Source organism: Temnothorax americanus, unplaced genomic scaffold, assembly GCF_048541705.1.
Source record: "Temnothorax americanus isolate GAGA-0224 unplaced genomic scaffold, ASM4854170v1 Scaffold75, whole genome shotgun sequence".
Classification (NCBI taxonomy): domain Eukaryota; kingdom Metazoa; phylum Arthropoda; class Insecta; order Hymenoptera; family Formicidae; genus Temnothorax; species Temnothorax americanus.
The window spans coordinates 580847-608824 of record NW_027509798.1 but is presented as its reverse complement, the minus strand read 5'-3'; the positions used below and the strand labels follow the sequence as shown (position 1 = coordinate 608824).

The window sequence follows — 27978 nt, the reverse complement described above, 5'->3', positions numbered from 1 at the left end:
GCGGTGGGGACGGTGCGGCAGGAGTGGAACGGCGTGCGGCGCGGCGACGGCCGACGGCTACTATAGTATAGGGATAGGGAAACGAAAGCGAGAACCGGGGATGATCTCGCCGCGAGCCGTGACTGGTCGGCCCGGTCGGCCGATGCGCCGTCGAATAAACATCGTAGCTCACCGATAATAGCCGAAGAGCCAAGGTGCCGCTCGGCTTGCGGGTTGCGGGAGCGAGACAGAGGAGGTCGTGTGCGAACTGCGAACGCCATGGTGTGTGACTGGCAACGTCACTGTCGCCGCCGCCGTCGTCGTCGCTGTTAAAATTTCCGCGTCGCAACGTTCGTGAGTCGTGTGAGTGAAGCGAGAGACGCTACAGGCGGGCTCCGCGCGTTTACCTCGTGAGGAATTCGGGCATCGCGTTACGTTGGCCTCGCGCGCGCGCGCGCGCGCGCAAATCGCGGATTCGGCCGCGAGTGAGAAAAAGAGAGAGAGAAAAGGAACATATATATATGTAAAGCGCCAAGGGACGCGGCGCCGCGTCGCCTTTTTTTAAAAGACCGCGTGTCTCTTCGCGCGCGCGTGTGTCCGCGAAACCGTCGTCGTTGCTCCGCTCTGTTCCGTGCCGTGCCGTGCCGTGACGCGCGGTGCAGTGCAGTGTGTACAAGGTACATACACGTACGAGGCCGCGTGCGCGCGCGCGCGCTCGCTCGCTTGCGCGTGGCGCGCGTGCTACGCTACGCTACCACGTCGTCGCGGGTGTGTGCATGTGTGTGTGTGTACATGTCACGAGAGTGTGCCTCCGTGTTTGCACTTCTGTGTATCGAGAAGAGAGTGCGTTACGGTTCCTGCCGAGGTGAGCTTTTTAGTACGAATACTGTCGGGCCAGCGAGCGAGAGTGCGGCCGACACGCGCGCGCGTTACCGGCATCTAGGATTTCGCCCGTGTCATCCAGTGTCATCGTTCCTTGTGTCATCGTCGTCGTCGTCGTCGCCGCCGCCGTTGTCCATCGTTGTCACCGTTGTCACCGTCATCGTTGTGTGATCGTCGTGTGTACGTCGGGTGATCGTCCTCCCCGTCCCCCCGCGTCTCTCAGGGTCGCAGTTAACGGCCCGGTGCATTGTGACCGCGGTGAACCGCGGCCTCCCCGGGTGGCTAGCGGTGGCTCCCGTCGCCGTCGCGAAAGAGTGCGCCATGCGAGAGAGGGCGAAATCGGTGACTGGCAGGCGGCGGCCATCTTCCAGATGAGTTTTTCCTCCTTTCTTCCGATAAACGAGGCGCGCTATGCCGTGAGGGAGAAGGACGGCGAAGGCGAGAGATCGTAAGAGAGGACCGACCGATAGAAAGAGAGGGAAGAGATAGAAGAGGAAGGTGCGAGAGGGAAGGAAGTTTTGTCCGCGTCTATCATATGCGACGAGAGATGCGGTGAACGGCGCGAGCTGCTCGCTCCGGAGTCACGAAATTTCACGAGCGCGTGTCGCCGCTTCGACCAGCCTTCGCCTCGTGAGGGCGAGCAAGAGAACGGTCGCTCGGGCGCGCGCGCGACGAAAAGAGACAGGAACGTATTAGGAAGTGCGCTGCTTGCCACGCGTGTACGAAAGAACAGAGAGAGGGAGGCGAAGGGACGGCGGAGCGAACCAGAGCGGAAGACGGAGAAAAAGACATACCGCGTGCGGGGGAAGAAAACGGAAGCGGTGCGGAGTGAAAAAAAACCGGAGCGGCCTGACCCCCTGTCGTCGCGCGTACTTTTCTTCGTAATCGCGTCGTTTTCGCGAGAGCGCGAAAGACCGGCGGCCGCCGGAACGAGGGAAGAGCGAAAAAAAGGAGGACGTAAAAGGAGTCAGAGGAAAAAAAGAAAGAAAACAAGTGAGTCGCGCGCGTCGTCGGAGAACGTCGCCGGGACATCGTCTCTCGCCGCGATCTCGACGAGTGCGTTGTTGGAGTTGGTAAATCGATTACTCGCCGTGTGTAACCTCCAAGTCTCTCTGGCTGGACGTCGCGAGGAGACTGGGTGGCGGCTGGGAGGGATGAAGGAGGAAAAGAGGAAAGCAGGCAGGCAAGCAAGCAGGCAGGCCTCGACGACCCGAGCCATCGCCTTGTCGTCGTCGTCGCCGCCGTTGTTTTCGCCTCGCCTCACTTCGTCTCGTTCGTCTCGTCCCGTTCCGTCTCGTCCTGTCCTCTCGTCCTCCCGTCCCATCTCGTCCCGTCCCGTCTCGTCTCGTTTCGTCTCGCCTCGCCTCGCATCGCCTCGCCTCGCCTCGCCTCGCCTCGCCTCGCCTCGCCTCGCCTCGTCTCGCCTCGTCTCGCCTCACCTCACCTCGTCTCACGTTCGGCTCTCTCGCGCGTCCACCACGCAAACTGAGCCGTTTTTCGAGAGCGGGTCGAACGGTTGAAGTTAAAATCCCGTCGGGGATCCAAGCGCGGAGCCAATCGTGGCCGATAATTCGCGGATCGCGGGACGAATCGCAAAGATCGGATCGATCGGCGGTATTAAACGGCCGGTCCACCGTCTTGATTCAATTTGCTTTCTCTTTCTTAGGTCAAAGCCGGCGCCTACGCGGTCGGTATTATTGCGCTGTACTTAATTTTGTCGACGCTGGTATCGAGGCCAATAAGGGCCAGGACACGACGAACCGTATAAGACGCGATCCTATGCGATTCGGGCGAAAAAATCCCACGGAATTTCCACGATCGTACGATCGGGCGTTCGTCGCGGCGTTATTATTTCGTTAAACGATTCTCGCAGATGTAGGGAAAAATCGTTCGATTTATCGACCATCTTTAAAATTTTGAATGAGGAGATCCTCGTTCGATTTGAGCGACTTTTATACTCCTACGTTACATCCCGAATCCCGACACGTGATAGAAATTAGCTCGAATCGATCAAACGCGATATCGCGCGCCGCTGCGATCCGTCGCGTAATTCAGCTTTAAATCAAGCCCGAGCGGTCCTCGAAAATGCCGGCGCCCTTGGTTTACGTCGTACACATAACCTCGTCTCTCCGCGATTCCCTTCTTAGGATTCGCTCAGGTTCGTAAGGAGTCGAGCGTCGTCCTTTGCAGATGCATTCATCTTTCCCTCGCTTTTCAAAAGAACAAAGAGAAAAGAGAATCGCGCGAGACGTAGAAAACAGATCCGACAAGTCCATCGTGCGCGCGTTTCATATTTTTCAAGTTTTCGCGCGAATCTCGCACGTTCGAGATGGGTTTTTGATTCATCACGCCGCCATATTATGGGCATTGCTGCACCTGGTAGAATACCTCTTACGTCATGACATGTCTCGCTTGTCCCCCCCCCCCGTCCCCCGCCAGGCTTGGCTTTCCTTCCGATATTACGGCAGACGAGCGTATACGGAGAAATTATTCCTGAGGAGGAAATCTCGCGTATTCGGGCGCGGATAAGGATACTCGAGGACGCGCAAAGTGGCGCATTCGCTGTCGATCATCCACTATTTTCTCTCCCAGGTTTTCTTCGCCTTCGTATTCACGTATTTTTCACGGACAGCGCTCGAACGAACGAATAAACGGTTGTCGTCCATCATAGCGAATCCGTAAGTTGCCTCGTTGATCCGATCGATCCGTTCGGCTAGTTTCGATTTCCTTCGCAGAATGACGACGCGGTCGTCATAAAAGGATAACGGTGCTCTCGTAACGTATACCTAACGTGCGCGCACGTGTCTTCTCGAGACGAACGGATTCGCAGCGAGTCCTGCGAAACGGGCGCCGCGCCGGCCGATAATCGTTCGACGAGGCTCACGCCGTGCGGGCCTGATGTGACCCGTTTGATCGAAAAGTGGCTCGAAAAGAGACGCAGCGTTCTGGCGGTTCTGTGAGACGACGCGCGTGATCGTGCTGTGTTGCAGAGAGGAGATCCTGTCGGCGGAAGCCCCGGGGGGTGGCCGGGGGTAGCCGGATAGCCGGCCAGTGAAAATTGGAAGTGCGCGAAACCCTTACGGATGCTTTTCGGATGCGGTGTGGCCCACCCGGTACATCCGCGATCGAGAGAGAGTGTAGTGTGAGATCAATAATGAGACAGGTGCTCTCATTGGTGTAAAGCGATGCGGCGGAGCTGAGAGTTTTGTCGGGTGGCACTAGGGCTCATGAAAAGTGTATCCGGCGCGTGTGACGACGCCGCCGCAAACGACGTCAAAGACCAACGTGCCGCGAGACATTCCAGCGAGTTGGATCAGTGTAATTATAATGTAGTGCCAACTCTGCAAATGGATAAACAGGGATGACTGATAATTGCTGGAACTCTGGTGGTGGTAAGTGCCCATATTCGACATGCACATCCCACTCTTTAAACTCTGGCCGTTCCTCTATTTTTAACCCTTTCGCCGCTGTTAACCGATTGACGAAAGTGCTGACGACGGGGAGATCCTCCGAGATCTATAGACTGATCGAAAGCGATTCGGGAATGTATTTCCGTATTTCTTAAATAAATGTAAATTTCCAGATTCGAACTTTGCGTCACGATATCTTCATTCGTGAGGCACGCGTAGAGGAACACTAAAAACACTTTTATCATATAATTCAAACCCGAGCTATCGATTGAGCCTACTCGGAACTTGATTGGTTCAGCCGTTATTGAGATCCAATAATCTCGGGTACTCGCGACTTTCGCGGTCTCGCGCTGCGCGTATACTTGGCAGCAGACATTACCTACCGTGTCTCTTGATTCTGAGGATTCCCAGTTCCCACGTTCCCTCTTTTCAGGAGAACTTCGGGACGCCCGGTGAATGAAAATACGGATGTTATTTCGGACTTATAATACGCGAGATTAGATAAGTAACGCGAGGCGAAATCAGCCGAGAGCGGACACACCGTCGGTTGGCCGCTCAATTACGTTTCGTTTATGTATATGTATTATGAGATGTGAACGTTAGGTGCCACTCTTGTGCTCTTGGGCAACCGCAAAAACTTATTTTCCACCGAGCTAAGCCAGAACATATAGCTGTTAGCTGTAATTTTTTGTTCATCCTGCGCGTCAAAAAAAAAGCTTGAGATACGTAAATAACCTTGAAAACGTTCGTAGGCGATATAGTCCAGTCACTATGTACAAAAAAACGGATTATAAAAGACATAATTCTGACCCAGGATTTTTCTTTTGGGGGGTGTTGGGGGGCTCAAGAAAAGCTTAATCTCAAGTTTTCGACCTCTGTTTCCCGCTTGCTTTTTTTACGGGAGTAAAAAATGTGAAAAAATGGTTTTTCCGCGATAACTCGGTTTCTAATAAAGTTACAAGGTCGAATCGGAGCTCATTTTAAAGCTTTTTTTACGCTCTACAAATTATGTCGTATGACATTTTTACGTATGATCGATTGTTTTCGAGACATCGAACGAGAAAGGGAAATAAAAAAGTATGAGAGAGAGATATATTTAGTTTTTTCTTTTTACTCATTATTGTCGTCCGAACTTGCAAAAATGCTTCAAATAAAACTTGTAGAGCGTAAAAAAACCTACAATTTTTATTTGTTATTTATTTTATTTCGTTGAAAATTACGCCTTGTAGAGCGCCTCAAAGTGGAGAGTCGTCGTCATCGCGTTAGCGGCGCGTTGGTTACGTCGATACGCGGCACCGAACGCTTTCGCTAAGATTTCCGACTTCATTGACGCAAATAAGTAACATAATAGGTGTTTTTTATAGGATTTTTCCCGCTCTACAAGTTACGTTCAGTGATATTTTGGCGTACGATCGATAGTTTTCGAGATATCGAAAGAGAAAAGGAAAAATTGAGCATTTTTGTTCGTTTTTTTCTATTTTATCGTTTTTCGCACACGAATCTGTATAAACGCTTCAAATAAAACTTGCACAGCAATAAAATTCGTAAAATGTTCTTATTTATTACTTTAATTTCGTTGAAATTTCCATATCGCACTACGCCTCAAAGTTGCAAATAAATCTTGCAAAGCCTGAAATTATTGTAGCTATTTTGAAACCGTCAAGTTTTCTTAATTACACTTACCGTTTCATTGAAGAATACATGAAAGCGTGCAGTTTTATATCTAAGTGACAATATTTGTGAAGTAAGTTTATAAAAAAGAAATACTTTATCGCTGACGCGATGGCGACGACTCTCCACTTTGAGGCGCTCTACAAGGCGTAATTTTCAACGAAATGAAATGAATAACAAATAAAAATTGTAGGTTTTTTACGCTCTACAAGTTTCATTTGAAGCATTTTTGCAATTTTGGACGACAATAATGAGTAAAAAGAAAAAACTAAATATCTCTCATACTTTTTTATTTCCCTTTCTCGTTCGATGTCTCGAAAACAATCGATCATACGTAAAAATGTCATACGACATAATTTGTAGAGCGTAAAAAAAACTTTAAAATGAGCTCCGATTCGACCTTGTAACTTTATTAGAAACCGAATTATCGCGGAAAAACCATTTTTCACATTTTTTACTCCCGTAAAAAAAGCAAGCGGGAAACAAAGGTCGAAAACTTGAGATTAAGCTTTTCTTGATCCCCCCAACACCCCCAAAAAGAAAAATCCTGGGTCAGAATTATGTCTTTTTTAAATGTACATAGTGACTGGACTAATAGCGGAGCTGTTTTGAAATCTTTCGTTATTGTGAAAATTAAAGGCAATAACGCGATTTCTCGCGGATCGTAAAATGATATCTCATCAGATAATTCGTCGTCTTATTATTTTCAACGACCCGCTTTTTTACATGTCCGAGAGCTCAGTTCCGTAAACTCTTGATTATGGCGTTCTTTCGGCATTCACTGAGATATAATATTGAAGGTCTCAGTTGACCCCTGTTTGGCCAGCCACGCGTTATCTCTCAAACGATTGTCGCGAATTCGTTAAGATAAACGTTCATCGGACAGATTCGACGAATTGCGAGTTTGTCACTTTACGTAGCTATAATTGTGCGGGAAGAGCTTTTTCTCCATGAAGAAGAAAATAATAAACCGCGCGGCAACCCCCAGCCAACATAATGCCCAAAATCGAAATATTATGTTGTTTGGGTCTGAACCTTTCGATAATGTTACACACGTTAACCGACCTAATGCCTTCTGTTTTTTATCGCGGGACAAGGGAGAAAAAGACACTTGTCAGTATTGGAAACAAAGTATTTATTTCTTGGATAAAGATCCGCTTGTGCGGAGGAATGCGATGATTATCGTGCAGCATGTGTCCCACGTTGCGTTAAGTTGAACTCGCGCATCCATTGATCGCGATGGAGCGCGTTGGTTTTTCTCGTTTTTATCGCGGCAGCGGCTCGCAGAATAATAGATCCCCCCGCGAAATTATCGCCTAATTAGTCTCTAATTAATCCCTGTCCAAATGTCGCCAGTCACGACAGAAGCGACGATAGAGACGCTCGGCGCTGCTCTCGACAACCTTCGCATTTCAGTGTTGCGTTTCGCAAACGTTTCAGCATTGTCTGGCGGATCCACAACATCATGGACCTTCGTTTTTCGGCGTCATCGCGGTGCCACTGAACGGAGATCTGACGCTGCCGCGTTCGGCAGCGTTCGGATGGCACACTTTTTCGGAGGATGCGGAGGTTCGGCCGGCGGCCGATGGACGCGCGCGCGTTAATGCAATTCGCCGTGTAGAGTGTAGACTGTAGAGCCGCTCGCGCGATATATCATGAACAACGTCTCTCACATTGTTGCTAGCGCCTCGCTTTCTCCGCGCCTTTTGTAGAACGAATGAAATTCCACGATGGCCGTTGCCGCCGTCGTGACACTTCTCCGGCCGCGATGTAAACGTCGCACACGTCATGCAAAGCTAAAGGCATGCCACGATTCGCTCGCGGAGGTTAGCGAAGGGGCACGGATAAAAATCTCTCGGCGCCAATTGGGGAAGTCTATTGTGCGCGTGTGTCGTAACAAAGTCGACGACGGTAATGTGCAATTTTTAATCGATGAAATCGAAGTATTTCTGGATTTGTCGCGCGATATTGCACGCCGTGTCGTAAAAGTGCATTGTTTTGGGTTGCGCAATTAAACCTGCGCTTCGACGAGCCACGTCTATCTTCTCTTACGGCGAGTCCGTTCGCCTATCCCAGGCTGCACTACGAATAAAATAGCCTTGCCCCCGTTTTACATGAAAATTGTAACCGACGACGAGTTCAATGACTGCGCTACTGCACTCGAGCGCGAGCAAGCGCGCTTCGCTCGCGCGTTCACTCGTTCGTATTTATCGAACCCCCAGATGCATTTCGGCTGTCCAAGTGGCTTTAATTTTATCGTGTACCGCGACGATTAATTTTCTCCATTACTTTCTTAATTTTCCCGCCGAACTTGAACGCGTGCGAATAATACCTGCGACTCGATCGCAGAGTGGAAAGATCGTTAAGGTGCCTTTTCATGCTGACGCTCGACGCTCATTTTCAGCGGCAAGACGGTCCATGACCACAATTGACGCCGGCGTCAATTGAAATTCATGAAAAGGAAAACAACGTCAAAATTTCGGCGTCTTCGCGCCGCTTTGGCTTTGACGTTTAAAGAGAAAATCCAGCTTTCTTTGCTTGACGCTAGCGTCAGATCGAAATCACGTGATCTCGCGATACGCTGAAACGAGCGTCCCATGAATTCGCACCTTTAAACATCGGCGTACAAAACAAAGTTGCGCCGTTTGGTAACGCGCAACGGCCGGTCACGCATCGTGAACGTGTATATGATGTCTTTAACGGATTGCAGTGTATTATATATATATATATATATATATATATATATACGATTGAATGAGTCGCACTGCCGCCGTTACTTTCGAGAATCACTGCAATCCGTGTATATATATATATATATATATATATATATATATATACTCGCGTTGATAACAGGACGAGGGGAAAGGGGGACGATTCTATCTATGAAAACTAAATGCTCTTATGATGCACGTGAGTGAACTTTTTGCTGGCTCGTACGCGTGTCGTCTCGCTGGCCAGTGAATTTTAGAGAGATCTGCTATTTATCAAAGATTCCAGAGATTATAAATACCAAAAGCCCTATCCGCCGCGCGCGCGTCGTGAACTTGGACGGGTTTAAGCTTAGCGATTATTTATTTTCCGGGAAACTATATGTCCCGAGGGTGGTTAACTAGACAATAAGTCCATGGGGTGATTCTTTTCTCGGAATAACATAGCTTTATCCGCGATGTGAGTAGCGAAGATGGAAAGGCGCGCAACGCGCGAATTATCTATTATGTCTGTCAGTCGTCGATTCGACTAAATGAGACGGGCTCCAAGTCGCATAATAGAACGTGGTTTGTTCGCGGAGAGGATCGACGCGAGTTAAATCCAATCCGTTTGATCGAAATATATAAGGCTCGACATAACGTGGCTCCGCAAACGCTAATTATAGCATTCGGATTGCACCGTTTACGACCCGTGGGATGTCCAGTTTATTGCGCGCGGCGATGATCATCGGCGGCTTTGGTAGCGTCGCAGTTACGATCGGGGATGATGACGATGCGGTAGATACCGTCGTCGAAGCATCGATAATCGCGCTTCCGAAAGCGGCATTTTCTATCCGAATTTTCTACTTGGGAGAATTTGGATTGTATGCCGAAAACGTCGTCGCAGACAAGCGTTATCGCTTTTTTTATATTTTTTTCGCTCGGGTTCGTGCGAAGATAAAATCTTCGCGATGCAATGCGTTTTCAAGTTGCTTTCGAACCAACGCAGAGAAACAGGCATGACTAGGCGCTCGGAGGTTCTTGCCGAGGAATTTTGTTCTGATCTCCACGTGCGCGAACGACGATAGGGGGAATCACGGTAAATTCAGGTGTAACGCGCGATCTTCCTACGATTGCGTGACGCGTAATAACGCCATCCGATATTTAATATATCGGCTCTGCCGGAAGCTTTCGCGATAGTCCGTTTCTCTTTGCGTTTTCTTCCGCACGGCTAACCCTTGCTTCATCTCTTTCTCTATTTCCTTTTTTCGCCTTTCTCGTCTCGTCGTCGTTTTTTTTATTCCGATGTATCGCGTCGATTTCACGATGACAGATGAATCAAGCAGATCGGAGTACGTTCGTACGCGATCGACTCTTACAGATCGTGGATACGCTTCTCGATCTTTATCGCAGATTCTTCGTTCTCTTTTTCCACTGACGCCACGAGCGAAAGGTCGAAGTGTAATTCGCTGTGACTTGTTGTTCCAGGCGCTGGCGTCAAGATGGAGCACTTTCAGGCCACCCTGGACCCAAGGAAGCAGGAGTTATTGGAGGCCCGCTTTCTCGGAGCGAGGGTGAGCTGCCTATAGCACTACACACACACATCCAAACAAACGAACACATACACACAAAAACGCGCGCGCGCTCACTTTCTTTTTCTTCTTTCTTCGTAATCTTGCGAACGTTCACATAGAGGGAAAAGTTCGACATTGTACAAAATAATGACGTTAGGCGATGACGAGTCGTCCGCCGGACGACATTTTCGTCTAGCAGATTATCACTCAGCCTATTGATACACTATCGGCTTTATCGACTTCGAACCGCTGAAACGAGTAATTAACTCGTGAAGCACGTGATCGCAGTAGTTGCTATACATCGGCGAAGCGACTTGCATTTTGTCCGCAAATTTTCCACTTATCGCTTTATCACGTGTTCCGAGGCCGGCAACGTACATCACCGTCGACCTTTATCTCATATGACGAAACCGCGACGTTCGAATTGTCACGCACGTCGCCGCGACGTTGCTCTCGTTCTCTACCTCACCTGAGTTTTCTAGCGGCCCTTAATCCTGGCAGCGACGACGACACAGAAATCGGCTACCACTCGCGGAAGCCGCCGCAGTTCGATCCTTCGATAAAATCCGACGATTATTATGTCACTGGCATAAAGCCAATAAATGCTGGAGTCAGGTCCGGCAGGTACTCATTATGGAACGAAACGAGTCGTACGTATAATAAAAGGAGACGGTCCTCCGAGATTTTACGAACTCGGCTCGGCACTCGGGTTACGCTGCGCCATCCCGCGACATCGTCGTTTATTTCCTTTTTTCTTTTTTTTGTTTACGAGATTTACTCTGATATAGCGACATCTGAGAGTGAATACGAATCATTTTTCATGGATGGGTATATTCAGTGTTTGCCAAAATCATCTAATTGTAAGATAAAGATGAAAATTTATAAATTTATATTAGATGAGATAAAGATAATTTTGCTTTTAATTAATCTAGATGAAAGATGACATGATTATCGCGATTTAATTAGATAAATTTTTAGATAATTTTGTGTTTATGTGTATATTTATAAACATTTATGAAAAGAATTAAGCAGATTTTAAAAGGGATATTAAAACAACACTCAATTTTATTTTCAGTTTTTATTTCTTGAAAATAAATTTTTTGATGAATTTTGTATATGAACCTTTGATTGCGTATAAAGTTGGGTTTAGTCAACCAAATTTAAATGAATTATATATGAAATAGGGGTAGAAGAAACCAAAGAAAAGATTGTTTTTTTGAGTTTTTGATCTCAATATGGTCAGTGTTCTAAAATGTCGAAACATCGCATTAAAATCGCGCGCGCGTGCGTGCGTGCGTGCGTGTGTGCGTGTGCGTGTGCGTGTTGTGCGTGTGCGTTTGCGTGTGCGTGTGTGGGTGTGAGTGGGTGTGGGTGTGGGTGTGGGTGCGTGTGTGTGCGTGTGTGTGCGTGTGTGTGTGCGTGCGCGCAGATTTGATGTCCGTGGTTGCTCTAACTTTGGCAAATATTGAGATAGCGGACCTCTGTAAAGTTAGCACCTCATCTTTAAAAAAAAAACAATTTTTTTCAAGTTTTGAATGCACCCCGAAGAGTTCTAGAGTTTCTTATTAATTTTAGAAATAGTTCTGGCGAATAAAGCTAAAAAAAAACCGTTGATGAATCTTGGGGGTGCTAACTTCACAAAATTAAATCACTAAATCAGCGATAACAATAAAAGTATTAAAAACATTTAATTTCGCCATTAGGATTTCTTTTAGAACTCTTGAGGTGCTACCCAGAACTCTCAACAGAACTCCCAGAACTTAAAAAATTTTTTTTTTACTTTACTAAAAAATTGAATATATCGAGAACTTTTTATATATCGGTCGTAGCGCTTCGAACATTAATAGTTTTTGGTAGAACTTGTGAGGTGCTACCCAGAACTCTCATAAAATTGCCCGGTTTACTAAACAAACATTTTATTCTTCGGAACTTACAAGGGGACCTTCAGGCTAACGGATTTTTTTTTTTTTTTCGTACTTACTGTACTTGAGAGTTATCATTCGAACATCAATTTCCCAAAGTATTAAGGCGCGCTTTTCAGAAAAACTCGAGAAAATCGACTTTGAAGAATTCCGAGCGCGCTATGTACACAGAATTTTAATTTTAATGTAAAATTTATCAAATCCATGTTAATTAATATTTAATCGTTTTCAATTTTGTTTTCAATGAAAAATTTACACCTTCTTATTTTGAATATTGGTACAAAAATAAAAAACGTCAGGTAGGAAATAAAATGGTTTTATATTTTTGAAAATTACGAGAAAATACAGCGCAAAAATGATATTAATAAAAATATTGTTTAATTTTTAAAAGTGAATTATATGATATGAAATATATAGTTTAAAATATATTGTATACAGTCGTTTTACACGTCAATATTGCACGAACCAGGATGATATTCATCGTAAAAGCGGGAAAAAGCGTAAAAAGGGAAACAATAAGTTTCACGGCATCTAGCACACCGTACGAACGCAGATATTTTACAGGCATTTTAATTAATTCTCGAGAAAATTGCATTAAAATTCAATCTATTGTACATCACCAGCTGTTCTCTCCAATCTTTAAGAACATGATTCGATACGCGTGGTGATTCGCTTCAAACCTTTGTGATGACAGAGACATTTTTATGAACGTCAATGAAGTATGTTTTCCAATAGACATTTTAAAAAAAACCTTGCGCCTGTAAAATATCTGCGTTCGTACGGTGTGCTAGATGCCGTGAAACTTATTGTTTCCCTTGCTTTTATGATGATTATCATCCTGGTTCGTGCAATATTGACGTGTAAAACGACTGTATACAATATATTTTAAACTATATATTTTATATCATATAATTCACTTTTAAAAATTAAACAATATTTTTATTAATATCATTTTTGCGCTGTATTTTCTCGTAATTTTCAAAAATATAAAACCATTTTATTTCCTACCTGACGTTTTTCATTTTTGTACCAATATTCAAAATAAGAAAGTGTAAATTTTTCATTGAAAACAAAATTGAAAACGATTAAATATTAATTAACATGGATTTGATAAATTTTACATTAAAATTAAAATTCTGTGTACATAGCGCGCTCGGAATTCTTCAAAGTCGATTTTCTCGAGTTTTTCTGAAAAACGCGCCTTAATACTTTGGGAAATTGATGTCCGAATGATAACTCTCAAGTACAGTAAGTACGAAAAAAAAAAAAAAAATTTGTTAGCCTGAAGGTACCCTTGTTAGAAATTTTTTGACCCGACATGTGAAAAATTGCGAGAACTTTTTATATATCGGTCGTAGCGCTTCGAGCCTTAATATAGTTTTTGGTAGAACTCGTGAGGTGCTACCCAGAACTCTCATAAAATTGCCCGGTTTACTAAACAAACATTTTATTCTTCGGAACTTAGAAATTTTTTGACCCGACATGTGAAAAATCGCGAAAACTTTTAAGTTAATTCTAAAAATTTCTAAGTTAATTCCGAAGGATAAAATTTTTGTTTAGTAAACCGGGCAATTTTATGAGAGTTCTGGGTAGCACCTCACGAGTTCTACGAAAAACTATTAAAGCTCGAAGCGCTACGGCCGATATATAAAAAGTTTTCGCGATTTTTCACATGTCGGGTCGAAAAATTTCCAAGTTCCGAAGAATAAAATGTTTGTTTAGTAAACCGGGCAATTTTATGAGAGCTGGGTAGCACCTCACGAGTTCTACCAAAAACTATTAATATTCGAAGCGCTACGACCGATATATAAAAAGTTCTCGATATATTCAATTTTTAAGTAAAGTAAAAAAAATTTTTTAAGTTCTGGAAGTTCTGTTGAGAGTTCTGGGTAGCACTTCAAGAGTTCTAAAATAAATCCTAATGGCAAAATTAAATATTTTTAATACTTTTATTGTTATCGCTGATTTAGTGATTTCATTTTGTGAAGTTAGCACTCCCAAGATTCATCAGCGGTTTTTTTTAGCTTTATTCGCCAGAATTATTTCTAAAATTAATAAGGAACTCTAGAACTCTTTGGGGTTCAGAACATTCAGAACTAAAAAAAAAATAGTTTTTTGAAAGATGAGGTGCTAACTTCACAGAGGTAGATAGCGGGCTGTTTTTTTGTTTAATTGATAGAGTTTTATTCAAGAAAGGTTGGTATTGAATTTGGCGATAATCGGTAAAGGGGTTCTTTTTTAAAAAAAATTTGAATTTTTTTTAGAAATGTCCGTGGTTGCTCTAATTTCCGCAAATTTGGAGATATCGATCTATTTCTAATTTTATTATATTTTTCAGTCTTTTTTCTACCCCTATTCCATATATAATTTTTTAAGATTTGGTTGATTAGACCCAGCTTTATACGCGATCAAAGGTCCATAATTTTTATCGCATATAAAGCTGTCTAATCAACCGAATTTAAAAGAATTATATATGAAATAGGGGTAGAAAAGACCGAAGTAAAAATTGTTGGTAATTATGCAGTATAGGGGAAGCACCTCCGATGACCTTGACCTTGACATATGTTGTCAAGGTCACCCTCCTGAGTGACCTTCAGAAGGTTTTAGCCGTCGCTCGTTTTTTATTAAAAAATTATAAACAAAAAAAGTTTCGAAAATATAGCAGTTATTTTAGGTACTGAGATGCATAAACGACTAATATTACGTTTTTCTTTAAAGCAGAGAATACTTTATTTCGCGAGAAAGTCGCTGCTTTACCAAAACACAACATTTAAAGCAGTAAATTGTTGATAAATTGAAATTTTTTTGTTAAAGCAGAGAATACTTTATTTTGCGAAAAAATCGCTGCTTTACCAAAACATAACATTTAAAGCAGTAAATCGTACCTATGTAGGTTAGTGACGCGCTTTAAAAGTATTTAAGTGTTTAAAGCGCGTCAACCTAACCTATATATGCACCTATATATGCTATATTTTCCAAACTTTTTTTGTTAATAACTTTTTAACGAATAGCGAGCGACGGCTAAAACCTTCTGAAGGTCACTCGGGGTCATGACCTTGACAACATATATCAAGGTCATTGAAATCGGTAAGGTCGCCAAACTTTTTTTGTTAATAACTTTTTAATAAAAAACGAGCGACGGCTAAAACCTTCTGAAGGTCACTCAGGAGGGTGACCTTGACAACATATGTCAAGGTCAAGGTCATCGGAGGTGCCTCCCCTATACTGCATAATTACCAAATAGTTTTTTGAGTTTTCGATGCCAATGTGTTGCTTATGTTCGAAAACGTCGAATTTAAGGTAGTTGTGTCACAAAACCCATTTTCATAGGAATCTTTTAAAATTTGAACAGCATATTAATGTAAACACGCTCTACACACACATGCAAGTAGAAAAAGCTTGATTATACCAAAGTTTAAATAATGGTAATCAAACTTAGCACTTTTTACATGTATCGTAGGACGAAAAGGGCTTCCTATATCACGTTTGTAATTGTAGCGATCAAACTACTCATAGGATTTTAATGAAAAACAAAGAGATGTCAAAAGAGACTTGTAAAAATATTCTTACAAAAGTACAAGACCCTTATCTATTTAGTTTTGAAGCAATTGTTACACAAAGTACACAATTTCTCATAGCGGTGGACGTATAAGACAGCTAACCTGTAAAAATCTTGCAACACTGCGCATATGAAGATTAGATATATATGTAGTTCAGACATTGCCACTAAAGCTTCAAGTCTTTTTTTTAATACTTTTTTTTTTTCATTAATCTTCCTTTGTAATGTTTAACAGATATTTTCGCTTCTATTTCTTCTATTTATTCAAAATAACCTCGATAGCATACTAACGCGAGCGTCGCGAGTTAATCTCGATGGTATACTGACATTACTGACGCGAGTGAAAACAGTAAAAACAGTACAAGCTCAGTCAAAAGTTTTACACAGATAAGTAGAGTTTTCCGTACATTATCGTATTGCAGTGTGACCATTATTTTTTACTAATACTGTCGCGATACAACTACCTTAAATTTTTTTAGGATTAGTTTTGAGGATCGGCTATCCATCAAATAACTTAGGGTAGATTGAGACGAATCGGATTAATATAATTTTTAAGACAATTTTTGTTAGTATTTTATTTTAAATGAGTTATTTTATCGTGCTAATTATTTTTGAATGTTTTGTCTAATAAGCGATTTTGATGGGGTACACTTATGGTGCTAAACTAAAAAGGCGCTCTACTATAGAGACCCTCTAATAAGAGTCGCGAAATGACGCGTCAAAGTTAGGTCGGCAACGCCATTTTTTAGCAGAAACCGGAAGCCATGGCTAATACAATACAACTGTGAACACCATCACAGTTGGTAAAAAGACGTGTTCAACATAATACATTAACCTAGAGACACATGTGCATCTAAACAGAATGACTGGTTGTAGTGGTTGTTCTGCGTCAGAATGTAACAATTCTTCGAAAAAAGGGGTATATTATGAAAGTCCTTTTCTGTAATCCCGAACAAAGAATAAAATGAACTGCAAATGTAGGACGACTATGTTTTAGAAATTAAATTTCACGCCATGGCTATTTCCGGTTTTTGCTGAAAAATGCTGATACCCCCCTCTCTCAATAAAAATTGGAACCCTTATTTGTATTTCGCGACTCTTATTAGAGGGTCTCTACTTTACTAGCACCGACGCCACCGACTACTGGCAGGGATGTATTATATTAAAAAAAAATATCTTTAAAATTTGGAAAAATCGTCAGAAATTGGAGTTTCTTCGATTTAAATTCTAAATATGTATAAGTGCTTCGATGTTACCACTAGTAATTGTTTGCTTATTATTTTCTTTTTTCAATATTGCGGAAGAAATCTTCTCCGCTACTACTACACGGAGAGAATTTTCGGTAATCATGCAGTAATGGGGACCACCCTCCGATGACCTTGACCTTGACATATGTTGTCAAGGTCACCTTCCTGAGTGACCTTCGGAAGGTTTTAGCCGTCGCTCGTTATTCGTTATTCTATAGTAGAAGTTGTGATTTTTTTTAAAGCAGGGCACACACACATGTGTGTATGTCCTGTTTTATAGAAGTTGTGATTTTCTTTAAAGCAGGGCACACACACGTATATATTAATTATTTATGCCTTTCAATACTCAAAATAGCTGCTATATTTTCCAAACTTTTTTTGTTAATAACTTTTTAACGAATAGCGAGCGACGGCTAAAACCTACTGAAGGTCACTCGGGGTCATGACCTTGACAACATATATCAAGGTCATTAAAATCGGTGAGCTCGCTAAACTTTTTTTTGTTAATAACTTTTTAATAAAAAACGAGCGACGGCTAAAACCTTCTGAAGGTCACTTAGGAGGGTGACCTTGACAACATATGTCAAGGTCAAGGTCATCGGAGGGTGGTCCCTATTACTGCATAATTACCTTAATATCTACCATAATAAAAAATATTAATATTTATTACATTAAAATATAAAATATGTTCGATTAATTTTACTAAAATGTATTTTGTAAAATGTCTTGTATATTTTAAAAATTTCTTGGTTGCCAAGTTGTCCCAAGTTTGTAGTGAATTTAAGGGTAAAATATAACAAAAAATTATTTCCTCCGTGTAGAAGAACTACTGATCTGTTTTCGAGTGTAGTGACATTTTTGCAGTATGAATAATCTACTTCTTTTAAAAATAGGTTTTTACACACAATTTTATACATATAATAACGTTCCAATAATAACGCTCCTGAAATCCAATTTAATTTAAACAGCGGTAAAGAAATAGTAGAAAGAGTGAAAATCTTGCGTTAAATCTTTACGTCTTATAAGTTAGCGGAACAAAGTGAGCAGAACCAATTGTAAATAATATTTTTATTTGTTGCTTATTTGTTGCTAAAAAGTTGCCAAAGAAAAAAATTTTTTGCGTTGTTTAAAAAAAAATAATGTTTCGCTAAAAGAAGATTAAGTTAGCGGGACAATATACATATAGCAACGATATTGCACATAATAATAACATAAGAATTTATTGTTAATTTGTTGTTCACAAAATATGCTAGTCCCGATTTTGTTGCTCGCAAAATAAGTGTAAATAAGAGCGAAAATCTCAGTGTGCAGACAGTTATAAGACTAAAGTACCAGAAAAAAGTACCAGAAAAAAATTTGTTGCTAGCATAATTTGGTAGTGGCGGTATTGTCTGTTTTTGTTGCTCTCGATATATCCAAGTTTTGAATTTTTTGGTTGCGAAATAGTATAGGGGATACCGGAGCTATCTGTATTCGCTTCGTGCGTTTCAGCGCCATCTACCGCTATCGCCATGCAATAAAAGTGGAAACAACGATGAGATATGATATATGTTTATTATTATATGTTGATTATTACCAAAGCTTCTCTTGTGCAATAGATGCAGTGTATTTTTGCTTCCTCATGGAGGAAGCTTTGTTTTCGTAAAAAAAATTTTTTTTGTTTTTCTGAATGTGTTTAGAATGTTCTAAAACGTCGAAAAATTGCAGTTTTAAAACATGTCTGTATGTATGTCTGTGTGTGAGTGTGTATAGATGTGCCAAATTTACCGAAATTTCTATAACTCCGGAACTAATCAACCAAATCTTAACGAATTATATATGAAATAGGGGTAGAAAAAAACTGAAGAATATAATAGAATTAATAAAAATTGCTAATAATCAAGGGGTTCTTTTTTAAATAAAATTTTGAATTTGCAGAAATGGTTGTTTATGCTTTAATTTCCGCAAATTTGTAGATATCGATCTATTTCTATTTTTATTATATTTTTCAGTCTTTCCTATCCCTATTTCATATATAATTCGTTAAGATTTGGTTGATTAGTTCTGGAGTTATAAAAATTTCGGTAAATTTGCTCTAACTTCTGCAAATATTGAGATATCGGGCTTCTTTTTTTTTATAGTTTTTAAGTGTGCAAGTAGAACCCTTTGCTCACAAAGCTTCCTCTATGAGGAAGCCAAAAAAATAAATATTAATAATTATACATTAAATAAAATAAAAGCTTCCTCATATACATTAAATTTATACATTAAATAAAATAAGCTTCCTGTAATAATGAGGAAGCAATGTGCAAGTTTGTAATTTGCTCTCTTTTTTACATTTTACTGTTAATAATTTCGGTAAGTAAAAATTGCTATACGCGCATAATCTATGATTGTTACTATATAATTGGAGGTTGACTGCACAGCGGTATTTATGTCACTTTAATTACTGGAACTCCTATTTTTTATATCAGAAGACAATAAATAATAACTACTGCTAATTAAATATTGCTTTAAAAAATGTCAGTAATAAAAAGTAAAAAATGACGCAATAACTACGACGACCTATTTTTAATAATAATACGTCTAGTTGAATAGGAAAATATTCCACCCTGAGTTCACTATTCTCTCACCCGAACGCTTTTGTAGCTCGCGCTATCCCCTCCAACCAAACGCACAGAGCGAATACGGGGGCTATGTGTCTACAGTAGTACTGCTATCTCAGGTTTTAGGAGACATATGTCTCTTAAATTAAGATTTAAATATGTTGTTTGTTTTTTATGATACCTCTCGCAGACGCTATATACGTTTAGTCCAGTCAAAATACGATTAACCTAGAAAAATTGCAACACAAGGTTTTATTACGTCATTGTGTTCAGAAAAATATACTGAACAACATATTCAAATTCCGCCATTTTTTGCTATCCCTATATATATATATATATATATATATATATATATATATATGTAGGATTATAAAAAAGATATATTAAAAACAAAAACAATAAAAAAAAATGGGGTGACAATCGAGCCAACAGCCTCCTTGTGGCCATCCTGGAAACAGATGCTAACTTATCTGGCTAATGTTGGCCGTAAGCGCGCAGCGCTATAATGTTTTGAGCTTCCGTTGCAAATATCTCAAATAATATGAGATATTTCGAAAAACTCATAAGAACTTTTTTTGTAGATATTTGGCTGTTCTACAACTTTGATCTCTACAAAAATTTCAAAATTCATTGTATTTGTGGAGAAAAACGAATTTGTTTATAAATTGTTAATAAAAAACATACTTAGAAATAGCGGAAAATGGCGAAATTTGAATACGTTGTTCAGTATATTTTTCTGAACCCAATGACGTAATAAAACCTTGTGTTGCAATTTTTTCTAGGTTAATCGTATTTTGACTGGACTAGTTAAAAGAAAAGCGAAAACAATTATTCACATTTTTCGATGGTCGAAAAATTTGCTGTGCGACAGTAATTTAACTCAAATTAAAGTAGGCAATTCATAATATTATCAATTAATGTATAATTATCAGGTGTGAGAAGTGTCAAATCTTAATTTTGCATAATCTAAAAGTGGCAACATGTTAAAGACTGAGAAGCGTGGTCGGGGCTGTCTGTCCTATTTTTGATAGGGCAATGTGTCCACACTTCAATGACGGATTGTTCTTTTATTAATAGATAATGCTGCGTAACTACAAAAGAAAGACTTTCTTTAAGACGGATAAGGTAGACATATCTAATAAAATTATACTTAGAGCGATTAAAAGAATAAAAATCGAGCGAGAATCTTTTCGTAAAAACAGCGTTAGACTTTGGAATAAATGTTCGGGCTCTTACTCGCTACTGTAAAAAAGTGATCTACTAGCAGTTATTTGATGTTGCGATTCAAGAATCGTCATTAAATTTTTATTTTAAAAATACACGCCAAGTTAAATATATGAGTTTGTCTTAAATTATTGAGTATTTTCTATTTCAAACGCTGCCGAAGATAAAGTAAAGGCTTCAAATAAAAGAAATATTAAAGAATTGAGGGGACAAAAGAAACTCATCGCATTGATTTTGCAACGAACTCAAAATCAGTTTGATGCCACCGTATATAAAGAAAAGTCAGCTCTGCGCAGGAATACTGTTAAAAAATCTACACAAAGTGCCTGCTACTGCTCTGACTCCAACGACTCTAGGCAGTTTTTTAAATATTATATATTAATAATAAATAATATTATAAATAAGTATAAATATTAATATAAATAATGAGTTTTTTTATTATGTGGACAGATAGCCTTTCGAATGTGGACAGGTAGCCCCGCATATCGCCTTTTTAAAATGTTAAAAGATTAACGATTTTAATTATTTTTTTTTAATAGCAAGGTTGAAGGGTTATACTATTAAAATTTTAGCCAAATATTTTTATTAGTTTTTTAGTAAACTTGAAAAAAGCGTAAAGTATGTGGACACATATATAGCCCCGGTTTTCTCTAAACAATAGCAGAAAACTTAATCTTCTTTTAGCGGAACATTATTTTTTAAGAAAACTTACAGAGCAACAAACTTTTTTCTTTTGCAACTTTTTAGCAACAAATGAGCAACAAATAAAAATATTATTTAGAATTGATTCTGCTTACTTTGTTTCGCTAACTTATAAGACGTTGCTAACTTAGATAATTTTTAGGTACGATAACAGTTTTTTATTTAAGAGGGGAGGGTCAAGTAAATGACTTAAATTTTGCGATTTTTTTTAAAGAGAATAAATCGATTGTTTGGAAAATTAGTGTTGTTTTTATTTAGTATTTAAACTACACACAGGAATTTTTTTATGTAAAAATAATGAAAATTCATTGAGCAGTAGCTGTTGAAGTTGCCTCCTTATGAAACGCGCCGCTCTAATCATCAGAAATCAAAATTCTGGGAAAATTTTATCAATTTATGAAAATAAGCTCAGCATGAACCTATTTAAGAACAAAAAATCTAAAATTAAAAAAATTACAATTAAAAAAAAAATTTTCTTTTATAAAAAATTGCAAAATTTAAGTCATTTACTTGACCCTCCCCCTTTAAATAAAAAACTGTTATCTTACCTAAAAATTATGCAAAAAGTAATTTTTTATTGCAAAAATTTTTACAATCTGTTAGGTTCATGCTGAGAAGAAGATGTTAAAGTATGTGTATCTACAAGCACATATTGATTGGTTGGAAATTCACTGAGCTACATTCTCCGGCGCTCTAAATTTTGTGTTTTGAGAAAAACGCGTTAAAGTTTCAAGTTCTCGGAGCGCGCGCTTTACTTGCGTAACGCTCAGGTACAAAATCGCTTATTTCAAGTTCGAATTTCGCTCTGGAACTTTGGGAACATATTCTAGAGATATTATACTAATGATTTATGCAATAAAAATTTTTTCGATTTTTTTGACATGTTACATGAGGCTACATGAGGCTTCCCTTTAAGATAAAGCTAAAGGCCATTTCACGTAACAATGTTTTAGTTGTAATAATAAGGCCGTAAGAAAATAGACCAATCACAGTCGCATCGTTATTCTCATCGCACTTGCAGAATAATCGAGTGTGATTGGTCTATTTTCTTACGGTTTTATGATTACAACTAAAACTGCTACGTGCAATGGCCTTAAATATACTTTGAATTTTTTCACCTTCATAAAATAAAGATGATTACATGTCTTCATTTGGATAATTATAGATAATTTTATCTAGATACCGGCAAATACTAGGTATATCTTACCTAAGTAATAATATAACACAATAGGCTAGGCTGTATCTGTAGACGATGAGAACTACCGTTACTTATTTCTCTAAAAAGAAAAGTAAAAAAAAATTATATAATAAAGTGATTCGAAGCTAATGCAAATGCGAGTAACACGAGCCAGAATGTAGATGTGTCGGTGCGTAACAATTTTTTTATTCAAACAATGCGGAATGATTGAATGCGAAAGTAATTGTACGGCCTGATGATGACCAAAATAAACGATTAAAATGTCTGGAGAAAAATTTGTTTGGATAAAAGAATTGTTTACGCAGAGCAACATTAGCGTGTTTTTTAGCGCGCGTGTCGACTTTATACCCTACGCTTACATCGATACGCTTGCATCGATGTAACTATATTTTATGTTACTCGATAACGAATGTGTGAATGCACCGTTAAATTTAAGCATATCTGGCCGTGATTAATTTATAACTGTATCGCGCCAAGGATCGATCCGATCATATATCACGATTCTAGTTCTTTTTCACCGGAGACGACTCGCGTACATGTCGAATCTATTTTCGGCAAATTACGACATCATGATATACGCAGAGTGTCTCGAACAAATGGCTCTAACACAAGAACGTCGTGTCGTTTTGTAAGGATTTTAATTCTTGTGTTAATTTAACACGTAAAATTAAAATATTCTCTCGATATTGTTTCAAGAGTATAAAGCTCGCTTCTTCGAAATTCTACTTTTCCCAAGACATATCCTGTAGAAAGGGATATATTACATACTCGGCGTAACTTGCTCGCCCGTGTATAATGTAATATTTACAACGACCCGTCTATATATCGATCGTAACTTGCATTTATTCAGACATTTAGTATCCGATCTCTAAAATACAATCAGTATATTGTCACTGAAAACAGTGATAAGTCAATCACTGAATTATTTACAGTGATATACTTTTAACATATGTTAATCGGTGAATATTCACCGCTTTTCAGTAATAATACACTGATTATACATACTGTAAAGAGTATGTTGTACTTGCTTACACTTCACTCACATATCTGACGAAAAGAGAAGAATCTTCGTCTTTTTAATTGATACGTGGCATGGAATGGTTAGAAAACAAAAGAAGAATGTGTGTGTGTGTGTGAAGCTAGCGTCTCATTTTGCGGAAACTCACAAATTATTGCGAGTTCTGACTTCCTTTTCAATAGTTCTAGAGTTCCTGCTAGTTTAAACAAATAGTTCTGGCTTTTAAAGCCAAAAAACGCGTCAGTACAAACTGAGACGCTAGGTTCACGCAGCGTCTCACTTTGTCCTACACAAGTTCCACTACTGTATTTCATCAGATTTTGCGAGATCTATAGTTCTATAACAGTTCTATAAAGAGTTCTACCATATAAAAGCAAAAAAATTAATTATAAGGTACTAAAAAAAATTACAATGTAACGAGTATACCGAGTTGAAACGCCAGTTGAAATCTCGGAGTTCCGGTTTATGTAAAATATTTTTCGAGTAGTTCTGAGCATATTGAAGCATTTTTTAAAGAGTTCCGAGCGTTAAAATATTTGTGTTATATTTTAAAAAATTAATATTAACCGAAAAGTAATCATGACGGAAAACGATGAAACACTATGCGAAATCTCGGAGTTCCGGTTTATACAAAATATTTTTTGAGTAGTTCTGAACATATAGAAGCATTTTCCAAAGAGTTCCGGGCATTGGCATTGTTGTATAATTTGTAAATAAATAAATAACGCTCGAAAGTCAGGAATTTATCGAAAATAGGTGAGACGCTGGCCGTATTTCGACAGTTCTGCGAGTTCTATTATAATTTTTGTGTAGTTCTGAACGTGTTCTAACGTTTTCTAAAGAGTTCTGGCGATAAACATTATTTAATTATTTTTTTAATAATTTTTATCGCCCGAGAAAGACGCATTTACGAGTATATGAGTGAGACGCTGTAGGAAATCTTAGAGTTCTGGCTTATATAAAATATTTTTCGTATAGTTCTGAACATATAAAAGCAATTTCTAAAAAGTTCCGGGCGTTGGCACAATGTTGTAAAATTTTTAAATAAATTAATAACGCTTGAAAGTCAGGAATTTATCGAAAATAGGTGAGACGCTGGCCGTATTTCGACAGTTCTGCGAGTTTTATTATAATTTTCGTACAGTTCTGAACGCGTTCTAACGTTTTTTAAAGAGTTCTGGTGATAAACATTATTTAATCATTTTTTAAATAATTTTTATCGCCAGAAAAAGACACATTTACGGGTATAGGGTGAGACGCTGTAGGAAATCTTGGAGTTCTGGCTTATATAAAATATTTCTCGTATAGTTCTGAACATATAAAAGCAATTTCTAAAGAGTTCCTGATTTTTGAGCGTTATTAATTTATTTAAAAATTTTACAACATTGCCAACGTCCGGAACTCTTTAGAAATTGCTTTTATACGTTCAGAACTATAGAAAAAAATTTTATATAAGCCAGAACTCCGAGATTTCCTACAGCGTCTCACTCATATACTCGTAAATGCGTCTTTCTCGGGCGATAAAAATTATTTAAAAAATGATTAAATAATGTTTATTGCCAGAACTTTTTAAAAAACGTTAGAACGCGTTCAGAACTGTACGAAAATTATAATAAAACTCGCAGAACTGTCGAAATACGGCCAGCGTCTCACCTATTTTCGATAAATTCCTGACTTTCAAGCGTTATTAATTTATTTAAAAATTTTACAACATTGCCAACGCCCGGAACTCTTTAGAAATTACTTTTATATGTTCAGAACTATACGAAAAATATTTTATATAAGCCAGAACTCCGAGATTTTTTACAGCGTCTCACCCATATACACGTAAATGCGTTTTTCTCGGGCGATAAAAATTATTTAAAAAATAATTAAATAATGTTTATCGCCAGAACTCTTTAGAAAACGTTAGAACACGTTCAGAACTACACGAAAATTGTAATAGAACTCGCAGAACTGTCGAAATACGGCCAGCGTCTCACTTATTTTCGATAAATTCCTGACTTTTGAGCGTTATTAATTTATTTACAAATTATACAACAATGCCAATGTCCGGAACTCTTTGGAAAATGCTTCTATATGTTCAGAACTACTCGAAAAATATTTTATATAAACCGGAACTCCGAGATTTCGCATAGTGTTTCATCATTTTCCGTCATGATTACTTTTCGGTTAATATTAATTTTTTAAAATATAACACAAATATTTTAACGCTCGGAACTTTTTAAAAAATGCTTCAATATGCTCAGAACTACTTGAAAAATATTTTACATAAACCGGAACTCCGAGATTTCAACTGGCGTTTCAACTCGGTATACTCGTTACATTGTAATTTTTTTTAGTACCTTATAATTAATTTTTTTGCTTTTATATGGCAGAACTCTTTATACAACTGTATAGAACTATAGATCTCGCAAAATCTGATGAAATACGGTAGTGGAACTTGTGTAGGACAAAGTGAGACGCTGCGTGAACATAGCGTCTCAGTTTGTACTGACGCGTTTTTTGGTTTTAAAAGCCAGAACTATTTGTTTAAACTAGCAGGAACTCTAGAACTATTGAAAAGGAAGTCAGAACTCTCAATAATTTGTGAGTTTCCGCAAAATGAGACGCTAGCTTCACACACACGAAGAATGTCGTGCAGCAGAAGCAAAGATTCCGATTGACTCGCGATCACGCATAACGTTACATGAACATTTCATAACTTAACTTTTTGAAGAAGTAAGGTGGGAGTATGTCCACTAAAAATCAGTAAATATTTACTGATTGTTGGTGACATATTGTTTTACTAATTCAATCTGCAACTTTTTACTGATTGACTTTAAGAGAGCACGTCTTTCGATGACGTAATCTCGACAAAAAGTATCGACGAGCAAGTGTCATTCTCGCAGAGAGAGACAGGAAGGAGCGAATTGTCTGTATTACGCTAATTGCGTTATTAAAAACACGGTGGTACACTCGTTTGGTCTAGTATCTCCATTTTTGGAACGCCAGGCACGAGCGTGATTGGTTCTTATTCTGGATTTCTAGTGCTAGGTCTACAATGCGAGTCGTAAAGTCGTGAGTCGTAAGAATTGACCAATCACAATCGAATTTGAGGAGAATAATCAACTGTGATTGGTCAATTCTTACGACTCACGACTTTACGACTCGCATTGTAGACCTAGCATAAATCAGATATATTACCTGGAACAACCTGCGATAATACTCGGTGTCCCAGAAATGGAATCGGCAAGATCGATGGGTTAAACGCGTATCTAACTACTAACACAATAATATACATAGCTATAGCAGAACATTCACAGATACATGGTCTATATTATTGGGCCTGAATGCATGAAAGATGAAGAACAAGAGAGGAGTCGAAAAATCTGTCAAAGGTAAAGGATAAGCCGGTAGATCTGTTATGCGCGACCTTATATACATACATCTGATCGCCCGACCGACCAGTCAACTAACCAGCCGACCAACCAACCGACCGATCGACCGACTGATCGACAGGCCGGCGACGTTGCCGGATTATACTCGCATTTGTGTATGAAGTTCGCATGCAAAGTACCAACGAACGCATGCATTTTGCATCCGTCACAACCGCGCGTTATGTTGTCCGTTCCGGCTCCTTGTCCGCCGCCACCGAGAGAGAGACAGAGAGATACCGCTCGTTTTATTATCGTTGCATCGCATCCGAAGAGCGGCGCAGCCGGACGAAAAGGTGTGGCCAATGGCGCGCCGTGCGATCAGCCCGCGTGCTATCGGAAGCATAGCGGCCTGGGGTCGTGCGCGACGACATCACGTGGCGCTCTCACTTAGAGCACGGCAGTCAAGTGCGCGAGCCCGACGCGTTCTCGCGCGCCCGCCGAGCCTTGAGAGTGAGGGAGGGATTAGGGGGAGGGGGCGCGCTACGCGCTTAAGGGTGCTCTCACATACTCGGCGACGTCATAGTCAGAGTACTCTCTTTTCTCTCCTTACTCCTTCTCTTTTTCACACAGTCGTCGACTATTACCGACTGTGTTTATAACGTTACAACCGCATCCGTTTCTTTTTTATTATTAGTCGCACTTTGTATACGATTCTCCACTATCGTCGTACTTTCCTCCCTTTCCGATCCGATACCCAATTTGTTTCGCGATTAGAAAGGACGGGACAAAGTACGAGTGTCTGCGCGTGAAGTTCGCTTAATACATGTAAGTGTACCTACAACGTATCGACGAGGACGACGAGCCTGCATTCGAGGAGAGATATTTCTCAGATATATAACTTCGCTCGCAGGTAACTCGACTTACCTAGGGTCGCCATCGACCTCTTTCGCGTCGGGATAAA

The 27978-nt window shown here is 39.8% G+C and overlaps 1 protein-coding gene across 8 annotated transcripts in view; it reads left to right on the top strand.

Moving 5' to 3' along the window:
- Positions 1-27978, top strand: part of Tlk (Tousled-like kinase) — a 72809-nt gene continuing 44831 nt past the window's right edge. For 2 of the 8 annotated variants that reach the window (XR_013259634.1, XM_077422985.1), the window contains exons 1-3: positions 3-1934; positions 3852-4253; positions 10118-10203. Coding sequence is in view for 6 of the 8 variants with exons in the window: in XM_077422985.1 (XP_077279111.1) it covers positions 4223-4253; positions 10118-10203 (117 nt within the window). In the remaining 2 variants the exon portion in view is untranslated. Of the gene's footprint in view, positions 1935-1985; positions 4254-10117; positions 10204-27978 lie in introns of those variants that run through there. The other 6 variants (XM_077422991.1, XM_077422988.1, XM_077422986.1 and 3 more) reach the window with 6 other exon arrangements.